At 33.6% G+C, this 11,214-nt stretch overlaps 1 protein-coding gene across 4 annotated transcripts in view; it reads left to right on the forward strand.

Moving 5' to 3' along the window:
• Positions 1-10,812, forward strand: part of LOC129942649 (catenin alpha) — a 66,229-nt gene extending 55,417 nt beyond the window's left edge. For all 4 annotated transcript variants that reach the window (XM_056051676.1, XM_056051677.1, XM_056051678.1 and 1 more), the window contains 5 exons: positions 2,256-2,323; positions 2,436-2,617; positions 2,680-2,920; positions 2,985-3,101; positions 10,038-10,812. In XM_056051676.1, coding sequence (XP_055907651.1) covers positions 2,256-2,323; positions 2,436-2,617; positions 2,680-2,920; positions 2,985-3,101; positions 10,038-10,202 — 773 coding nt within the window. In that variant the 3' untranslated portion in view covers positions 10,203-10,812. The remainder of the gene's footprint in view (positions 1-2,255; positions 2,324-2,435; positions 2,618-2,679; positions 2,921-2,984; positions 3,102-10,037) is intronic.
• The last annotated feature ends 402 nt before the right edge of the window (positions 10,813-11,214 follow it).

An 11,214-nucleotide genomic window follows, 5' to 3' on the forward strand; every position in this document is an offset into this window, starting at 1 on the left:
ATTTTGGAACCAATTCGACAGCTTTGCAATGTCTGTATTATCTCTAATTTTGCCTCCCCAAAATCTTAATGTTGCTTACTAGTAGAAAAAAGAACGCCACTAAATTCTTCGAAAGATTAGAAAATTTCATGAGTAGCAGTCAGCCCTAAAACCACACTATCAGTGATTCCATGCCCTGGTGTCAAGCCACCCATACTCTTCTTTCCACGCATTAGAGTTTGTTCAGTCTTCTAAACCTAAAGATGTCTGTATTAGTATTAAAACACGAACTGCTCTAGCGAAAGCTTTTCCTTGCAGCATCTTTTCAATATAACACTCATTTACTCTTGCAGGCCACTTCCACTCATCAGAAAACCGATGCATCTTATTCCGCCCAAAGAATGTAATGTATTTATGTCCATCTAACGTTCTGACAATAAAGTCCTCATTATCATTTAAACCGCTGGAATCTGGTCGCGTATGGCAAATAGCTGATATGTCTAACAACTGAGCTTCATCGTATGAAGAACAAACCCTTAAGTTTAATACAAGCTTTACCATCTTCTTAGAACCAAGCTTACTGTATATAAATAAGGCAATGCCGCTTGGTATTGGAGACATGAATGATCTGGGATGCACATCTGATATAATGCTATGCCCTATTGCGATGCCCTATTGCGATGCACTTCTTTTTTCTATTTTTAATGTTCGTTTTCAAGTATAAGAGTTTCCAGAAACTTTTTAGCGTTTTAGGTACTCAACCGTCATCAATGTGTTTGAAAAAATCATCACATACCTATAGAGTTATTTTACAAAATAAAACAAGTACAAACAAATTAATATCATATTTCTTTAGAAAATGTAATAAGCTTTAATTTTGTAGAAAATTATTTTTTGATACGACAAATATTTTTCAAGATAAACCCGAAAAACTCTTCACTGCCGCTAAAGTTATTTTATAAAATATAAAAGATACTAACAAAATCATCAAAGCTTTTTTTTATAAAATTTAATGAGCTTTAATTTTGTGGAACAACATTTTTTTATACGACAAATAGTTTTCGAGATAAACGTAAAACACTGAAACAATCTACATGTTTCTCTTATCTGCCGCTAGAGCTCACGTCGGGTTCTTGGGGACTTTTTTTGGGTCATCCCTTAGTAAGTGTGCCAAGTTTAGGAACTGATTTTTTTCGTTCATTGACTGGACTATAGGAAAGATGCCGATTTTGCCAAAAAAAATCATCTTTTCAAATGAAGCTCATTTTGATCCTGGCGGGTATGTAAGCAAGCAACATTGTCGCATTTGAGTCACAGAAAACCCGCACACATACATTGAAAAGCCGATACACCCAAAACGAGTCATTGTTTGTTGCGGATTTTGGTCCAGAGGCATAATTGGGTAATTTTTGCAAAATGAGCAAGAAGTTTCGGGCCATGTTAAACGAAATTTTGTTCACAAAAGTTGAAGAGCAGGATATTGGCAACATTTGTTTTCAACAAGACGGTGCGGCGCTATGTGCCCCACACAGCCAAAGCTACACTCGATGTTTTTATAGCGTTTTCAAAAAAAAAAGAAAACTTGTTTGGCGGACCCTATATAACCACATCTTCACCACGATACCAAGAATATATTGAACGCCACCTGCAAACAAAATTAATTTTGAAATATTGTATGAATTGATAAAAGTTGCTCTTTGGTATGGGCACGGAATTAAAAGTGTTGTTTTGAAACTAAGTATTATTAGAGTTCTAAGTATCACAAAATAGAAACCTAACAAGCACAATTTGAAAACTAATTTCTTAGTTAAAGAAACGCCTGAACTATTTTTATAAAACATAAATTTGTAAAAGTTAAAGTGGATTGTAAATCTGAAGGATAACAAAATGCCAAAATCAAACGATTTAATGTATAATAAATATTTTATTTAATTTCTTAAAAATATCAACCAATAAAAAGCTTGCATTATAACGTAAAGTAACTATTTACACTTTATTTTTCTCCCCAAATATCATTAATGTTCATATTTCCTTCTCAATACTTAAGCCTTGCCTATATACCCGTTTTTCTTCCTTTTCTACCATTTTCATTGTTATGCTTTCAAATTAATTATATAGTTTACACTTTCCTTGTAATTTGTATCCAACTATTAACAAAAATACCAAATATCACATCTAACTTCTTTCTATGTAATCGGGCAAGGTGTATGTTTTAATTTTTTGCCAACAAAATTCAGTATTCATTTAAAAAATATTAATCAAATAAATTTTTATAGCGAGCGCCCATACTGGTGATCAGACGGTTGATGAGTATCCAGACATAAGTGGCATTTGTACAGCAAGAGTAAGTTTACTTACATTAACTAAAATACTTATTTCACTCTAATTGAAATCTTAATCTTATTAAAAATAATCTATTTTATTAATTATATTCAAATTTTATTTGATTTAAATAGGAAGCCATGCGTAAGATGACCGAAGAAGACAAGCAAAAGATTGCCCAACAAGTTGAACTTTTCCGAAGAGAAAAACTCACATTTGATTCTGAAGTAGCCAAGTGGGACGACACTGGCAATGATATAATTTTCTTAGCCAAGCATATGTGCATGATTATGATGGAAATGACAGATTTTACACGGTAAATACTTTTTTTTTACAACATTTCTGTAATATTAAAAATTTGTATTCAAAATCAAATAGTGGTCGTGGTCCATTGAAAACAACAATGGATGTTATCAATGCCGCCAAGAAAATCTCCGAAGCTGGAACCAAATTAGATAAACTAACAAGAGAAATCGCCGAACAATGCCCAGAGAGTAGCACCAAAAAAGATTTACTAGCCTATTTGCAACGTATTGCCCTCTATTGTCATCAAATTCAAATCACATCAAAGGTCAAGGCCGACGTACAGAATATTAGTGGCGAACTGATTGTCTCTGGGGTAAGACATTGAGAATAAATTATGTGGACACTGGACAATTATTTCTCCTTGTTTTTATTTTCAGTTGGACAGTGCCACGTCTCTTATACAGGCGGCCAAAAATCTCATGAATGCTGTTGTCCTAACGGTTAAATACTCATATGTGGCTTCAACGAAATACACTAGACAGGGAACTGTTCCGGTAAGTTTTTTATTTGTAATTATTTTTTACTCTTTTGTATTTACTTTTTTGAATTTTAATTTATTGCTTTATTTTAATTTTTTTATTTATTTTTGGTTACTTTTTTTTATTATGAAAATAAAGAAATATAAAAACAAAACTGACAGCTCTAAATAGAAATCTTTAAAGTAACATTTTATCTTGTATTCTTGTATTTGTTGAAATTTATTTCAAAAAATCTTAACAGAATTACGTGAGTATTATTCGTCAATGGCGAATTTGGTGTGAAGTTTTTTTTTAGATCTTTTTAACTTCTACTGGGATATTTTGCCCTCAAGAAAACAAACAAACAAAAATAACACCTTATTTCATCACTTGACGATTTTGAAACATTTGGATTTTTATTTAAATTTAAGCAAAATATCTCCAGCGTAGTTTCTGTTCTTAACATAATATGCATGTTTTTCTTTCTCTCAAAATAATATGTTTTTTTTGTTTTGTTAATTTGTTTTTAAAAGTGATAAACACAACTTAAAATTATTTGTATTTTACACACCGTTTATAATATTATGGTTCAATAAATAACTAGTTTTTACTATTTCACCAAAAAATACTTACGTGAATAAATGTACACGATATTTTCTGAAACAGTACGTAGATTATTAATAAAAATACATTTTTAGAACAGTTTTATTAAATTTGTATGTGCTTAAAAATCAGAAAGTTCGTAAAGAGCTCTTGTTTTTAAGGGGTAATTTAAGAATAAAAAACAGCAAGTTTAGGTTAATTTTAAGTGTCTCTCCTTAATAGAGTAGGGATCACTTAGACCAGTTTAAAGACCCATTACGATACTACATGAATCTTGAGGCTTTCTTTGAAGCACAATGAAACCAGTTTAATCCTCTTACGAAACGTGAGAGGCTGATTATGTTAATATCATTGAGATCTTTAAGATCATTATAGAAGAATTCTTGCGTTTTTGAGCTAGAGCAGGGCATGTATAAAGGAGGTGAAGAAGTGTTTCCTCCTCATCGATATAGCTTCTGCCAAGTCATTTGAGAATACTCCTAGCCGCGTGGTGTGCTTTCCTATTAGACAGTTCTCGGTTAAATTACCGATTATCATGCTTATATGCGATCTGCTTAGAGAAACCAAGCACCTTGAGCGCTTTAAATTTAGTGTATGTTAGATGTTTTTTGTGACCTGACTCGTGGTGATGTTATTCCTCCTGATGTTTTGCATGTAACATAGAATGGGTTGTACTCTACCATTTCTCGTGAGTTCATCTGTCTCACAATTTTCTAAAATGTCGGTTATCAGGCTTTCTTTAAGCCAGGACAAGATTTCTTTTATCGGCAAAAGTTCCGCCTGGAATGATTTTGAAGGCGGAATAAGAGAGTTAAACCCTTCATTTGTTTATGATTTATTTGTATAAAAGTAGACTGATCCGTCTTCCAGGAATACCCTACCCTCCCAGAAAGATCAGGACAGTATAGGAATCTGGAAGTTTCTGTCGAATTGCAGTTGGAAAATAGTGTAGTGTATGCTTTGAAATTGATTGAGATAATAATAAAATGGACAATGATGTTGCTAACCCACTGCGACGAAGCTTTTTTTGTGAATAGCAGAGCTTGCAAAAGGGTTTTTTGTGAATAGCAGAGCTTGCAAAAGGGCAAAATACAAATTTATTTATTTAACCTACGAGTAACAAGCTTCACAGATTACTTTAGAATTATTAAGGCAAATAAAGTTAACATTAAACAATAATGAAATTAAATTGTAATAAATAAGTACAATAAATCATTTTTCAATTTTATATTCTGGAAAATGAAAGATCTTGATATCTATTTATTTCATTGAACTCCTTAACTGACCTTGAAATTGGTTCATTCATTCCGTAGTTTGTTCTATGGTAGGTTTTTCCCTCTTGTTTTGGTCTTCTTCGAGCATAAATAAAAATTCAAGAAAGTAAGGTAGGGCATTTAATATGGTAGCACATAATATCACGTACAAAAATTATATCATAAATAGTTCTTCGCGATTTGAGCATCTGCAGGCCTAGAAAACTTTGCCTGGCTAGGGAGTTTGAACAGAAATTCAAATGCATTTTAGAAAAAACATACCTTGTAAAACGATTTTGGATCATTTAAATTCTATCAGAGAATAGTTGTTGGTGAGGGTTCCAGTTGACATCAGCATATTCCAAAATAGAACTTACTTAAGTAGTATATAGCGCAACAAAGGTGTAGGGGTAGGAAAAATCAGGCAACGATGGCATCAACATGTGGAACAAAAGAAAATTTTTGATCGAATGTAACCCCTAGATCATTAACTTTAAAAGTTCTTTTAAGGTTGCTGGATTCTACAGAATAAGAAAACTCGTGAATAAAATGTTTCTTGGAGATAGAAATAACAAAGCATTTTTTAACGTTAATGTTTAGGTTGTTTGACTTACACCAACAGGATAAGTTATCTAAATCCATTTGAAGTTTAATGCAGTCGTAGTCGCTTGTTACATTAAAAAATAGTTTAAGGTCATCAGCATATATTAAACATTAGCTAAAATTAATATGGTTGACAATATCATCAATAAATATTATAAACAGCAAAGGACCAAGATGACTACCTTGAGGGACACCTGAAGTATATCTAATAGGCCTTTAAGTATATTCCTCTATTTTTACTTCTTGCACTCTACCAATTAGGAATGAGTCGATCCACTGAAGTAGACTTGAGTGTATGCCGAATACTTCAAGCTTACGAAGCAATATATTGTGACATACAGAATCGAAGGCTTTGCTGAAGTCAGTATAGTAACGGTCGATCTTCGAGAAATAAATCCATGTTGGGCACTACAAACATGTTCCTTCACAATAAAATCAAGTATAATTTCAATTTAACTTTCTAAAAGTTTAGGGGCAGATAACTTACAAATTCCCCTATAGTTTTCAACGTTGTTTTTAGAGCCCGATTTAAAAATTGGAACCAAGAAAGATGATTTCCATTCGTCCAGAAATATTCTGGAAGGCAAAGAACGGTTAAAAATAATAAGCAGAGGTAGGCAAAGAAAATTAGAGCATCGTTTTAATACAATCGCAGTAATGCCATCCACACCAGGTTTAGCATTGGTTTTGAGACTTTGTAATCCTTCTAAAACATCAGCAGAATTATGCTGTATGGATCCAATATCCACTTTGGGTTGATCATTAGATTCATTCATTAGATTTAGGATTCAAAATACTGAGCAAAAAGTTCAAGTGTCTTACTAACCTCAGTAGATACTTCACCTTTAAAATTCATAGAGTTGGGATTAGTTAATTTTTGATAGTAGTAGAAATAGAATTGATCACGTTTGACATTGTAAAAGAAACTTAGTAAAGAGTGTTATGGCCATTTTCGTAAGTTCTAAAAATAATTTCCGCCGCGGCTGGTGCCCAATAATATCTTCAAATACGTCAATCGTCTTGAGCTTATCTGCGAACATAAGAACATAAATAACCTCAAAACAAATAATCCAGCGGTGTAAAATCGCACAATATTATAGGCTTCACCAAAGGCCCACAACGAATAATCTAAGACATATACTGTCTCCTTGGTTGTATCACTGTTAGCGCCAACTGAATCATTATTATTTAAATAAATATGCACGGTTTGCTAACGTTGTTCAGGAGTAAGTCCATTTATTATGAAAAGGCAATTATTGCAAACGTTCTGGTGATGCAACCAACGTCTTTGGTTTTTGTTTTAAAAAGGATATTATCTTTAAGATTAGTTTGCATAAATTATTTTAGAAGAAATAGTTTGACTCGCCCATCATCTTAGAATACACATTCTAGAGCATGATAGATAAACCCCTATTACGCGTTCGGTCGCGCCGACTTTGACAAATCGAATAGGCTTAATTGACTCTTATTAGGCAATCAAGTTTTGTCAGGCTTTGCTCCGCTTCATATCGTAAATTACAACGAACAAATTGATCTTTTTTTTTTTAAGGTGACGCTTTTGCAGCTGACATCTGTATTGTCATTGCAATTTCGCTGGTTTTATTTCAGAAGCTGTGTGCAGCAGCAGTGTCTTCCTATCTGTTGTTGAATTTATAAAAGAAATAAATACGGATTATGACACATGATGTAGTAAAATATCGTAAAGTCGGTAAGAAGCCTGTCTCTTATTCCTTCTGAGAAGTCAGTGTTCCTCTCGCCTCTTCTGCTCATAGAGCTCATGAGCCCCTCTAGTCCTTTTATGCAACGCCGCTTTGCGTGCTTGTTGTTTGGCTGCATTTGCCTGCCGACATTCCTCATCAAACCAGGGGTTCCTTGTTGGTAGCTGCTTGAAACCCAGCACATCAGAGGCGGCTTCTCTGATTGCCTCTTGGCAGTGTTGCCACTGGTTTTCGATACATTGTGTTGGTGGCACAGAACTTCGAGAGAGGTTACTTGTAACTCGGTCAGAAAAGGATGTGGCGATCGCTTGCGATTGTAGCCGTTCGATGTTGTCCCTTCTCCCATCAAATCCCTGTTTTGCTTTGGGTCTGAAAACCCGAAGTGCTACCTTGGCTACAACGAAGTAGTGGTCCGAGTCGATGTTAGCTCCTCGGAAAGTTCAGACATCCATGATGCTGGAAGCGTGCCTGGCGTCGATAGCTATATGGGCAATCTGGTTGACGGCAGATTGATCTGGAGAACTCCAAGTTCCTTTGTGGATGTTGAGGTGTGGAAAATGCGTACTGGCTATCATGACGTTTCTCCCCGCAGCAAAATCTATGAGCCTGAATCCGTTGTCGGAAGTGTTGTCGTGAAGGCTGTTTTTCTCGATTATTTCACCAAAGATGTCTTGCCTTCCTAGCTTGGCATTAAAATCGCCCAGTACAATTTTAATATCGTAGCTAGGACACTGCTCATAAGTTTTGTTTAAGAGCACGAAAAATATATCTTTGGTGTTGTCATCTTTCTCTTCTGTGGAGGCGTGCGCGCATATCAGCCTAATGTTGCCAAATTTAGCCTTGATGCGTATGGTCATGATGCGCTCATTGATGCGCCCATAGCTCAAGACTTCTTGCCTAAGTCTGGCTCCAATGACGAACCCGCATCCAAATAAGCGCTGTTGGTTTTCTTGGTAGCAGTCACCATAGTAAATATCGCAGTTTTTCATCCTCTTTTTGCCCGGCCCATCCCATCGTATTTCCTAGATGGCGGTGATATCTGCTTTATATCGTTCTAGGGCCTCCGCTAATTCTTCGGCCGCACGATGTCTGTTAAGGGACCTAACATTCCAGGTACATATCTGAAGTTCGTTGTCCTTAATTCGTTTGCGTTGGTTGTCAACAGTAAATGTGTCCGTATCCGAGGCTTGTTGGTGCTTCGCAACTATGAAAGCTTTTACGTGGCCAGAATGTCACCCCGGCGGCACAACCCCTAACATGGAAGGCCAGATCCTAGGTATAACTCCAAGGATGGGGAACCGGATAAAACCGCTCCTTATAGGCCTGGGCCCGGAATAAGAAGAAGACCTATAAGGTGTTCACTTAGTAGTTCAACCTTATTGGAACTGTAGACGCCACCGTTGATTCCATCTCGGGAATTCCTGCGCTGCCATCTGGATAAGGAGAGGTTCCTTAGTGGAAACACCTCTCCCCTTTCTCGTTTGCTGCCCCGAAAACTTTGCACTGGGGTTGGAACCCAATCTCCAGTTGAGGTACCTTGGACGCTTGTGTCCTCTTGAATGCACATATCTAGTTGGTTCTATATGTAGCTTGAAATTCATTGATGATGTTGTTTTTTTTTCTAACCAAGCTGACATGACAGTCTGTTCAAGAGAACTGTAGTACACAGTTTAAAGAGCGTATCAAGAATTGAAAGTCCTCTATAGTTTGACACAACATTTGTATCCCCTTTCTTGAACAGTGGGTATATAATAGATGTTGCAGTTTCAAGAATCTCAGTGAGTAACTTCTGTATTTTTACAATAAGAGATGGACCTGAATTTTAATAAAATGTATACGGTATTCCATCAAAATCAGGAGTTTTCAAATCTTTTTATGAAGATATAGCAGAATATATCTCGTGCAGCTCAATGGGGTAATCTAACTCTGGAACATGAATCAAACTATAAAAAAGTGGTTCAAGACCATGGTTATAATTTTTCTCATTAATATTAATTTTTTTTTCTGGACCTCGATTAAAATGTTTTCAACCGTATCTGGAGCCCACTTCAAACTAATTGCCGACCCATGGTTTACACTTATACAAGATCAGGCTGAATCAAGAAATGATTGAAAATATTAATTTGAGTCAAACATATGTTAACGGCCACTTTTATTTTTGCTTACATGAAAACTGAAAAATAGTGATTTAAATTTTATCTTAGATCAAATTTCTTTTATCTTACATTAAGCAACTCTCTTTAATTTAAATATAAACAGACAGAATAATGTCACATTAGAATAATGTTTAAGCACGTTCTTTTAATTAGATGTCTTTCTTAGTCGTTTATGTTTCTAATAACAATTATTTTAAGTTCCTTGCACATGAGCTGCGACATGATCACATCATTCGAACTTCGATACGAAACGATTAAATATTTTCTACTCCTCCAACACCGCGCATTTTCGGTGCAATATGAAAATGCAAATATCTCATCAGACAGAATACTTCCCACAAACTGCTAAATTAGCTCTAATTTAAGTTTTACACTTTTCAAAATTCGTAGTTTTAAATTCGTGTCTCATGTGCAAGGCATTTCAATCTCTGAAATTATAAAACAACACAAAAATATACTTGTACTTATACCAGAAACACAGTTCCTCTGTTCATTACCACGATTTTTGTATTATAAGTATCTTTTAAAGATTTTTCCTTGTCATAGAAACGAATTTTAATACCTTACTTAATTATAATATTAGAATTAATGTTTTTGCTTCAATCAATTTATTTATTAATTATCAATTAATAATTTCAGTGTCCCATTGTCGTTTGGAAGATGAAAGCCCCCGAAAAGAAACCACTTGTTCGACCAGAAAAACCAGAAGAAGTACGGGCTAAAGTTCGAAAGGGATCACAAAAGAAGGTTCAGAATCCAATTCATGCTCTCTCTGAATTCCAAAGTCCGGCAGATGCTGTCTAAAGGGAAATGTTGTCTCTAAACAGCAGCGGCACATAATTTTAATTTAATCAAGAAAAATGCAATATAATGACATTTTACTTTAAACAAAATTACAAGAATGATGTATTTAAAGATGAAACAAAAATAAAAAATAAAATTAATATATTTATATTAAAAATATCATTCTCATTATAAAAACAAAATTGTTCAAGCGAATATAAAATACGCACGTGGTAAATAAAAAAAAAAACAGGAAAAATGTACAATTTCCATTTCAGAAAAATAAAACACAAAATAATAATAAAAAAGACATCTTCATAAAAATGTGTTATTCTGATAAAATAGCACAGTCATACAAAATAAAATTTATCGAATATCTCACATTTTGATTTAGATAAAAATTGGAAACAATATTAAAAAATAAACGAATTGATAGCAATGAAAAGTAAAAAATCTAAAACTAAAACAACTCTCAAAACAGTTTAATAAAAAATAACAAAATAAAAGAAAAATTAAATCCTAAATCAATTCACATATTTGAGATTTTCAATTTATTTCCATTTTCATTGTTTGGCTTTTACATTTTATTAAACAAAATTTCTTTACGATCAAAAATATAAACAAAACAAATTTTAACATAAAACTATAAGAGGTAGGGAAAAATTAATTTCAATGTAATAACTTTTATATATTGGAAATCCGATAATATTTTTTATTTATTCATATTATTATTAAAACATGTTAGAAAATTATAATAAGATTTTTTTTTATATTTTAATATTTTTTTTTAATTATCTTTTTGATTTGTCAATTAATGTTTGAGTAAGGGGAGTTATGTTTTAATTATTGTAATAATTCATTATATCACTATATTAATCAGTATTTCTAAAAGTGTTAAAATAATAAACAAAATATATAGATGCATATATTTGAAGACCAAAATATTTGTGTTTCATTCAAAAAAAAAAAAACGCTAATCTGGCTCGGCAAACTTTCGTAATGGGCCTCATGGTTTCGTATCCGTTTAATTTAG

The sequence above is a fragment of the Eupeodes corollae genome, chromosome 1 (assembly GCF_945859685.1).
Source record: "Eupeodes corollae chromosome 1, idEupCoro1.1, whole genome shotgun sequence".
Classification (NCBI taxonomy): domain Eukaryota; kingdom Metazoa; phylum Arthropoda; class Insecta; order Diptera; family Syrphidae; genus Eupeodes; species Eupeodes corollae.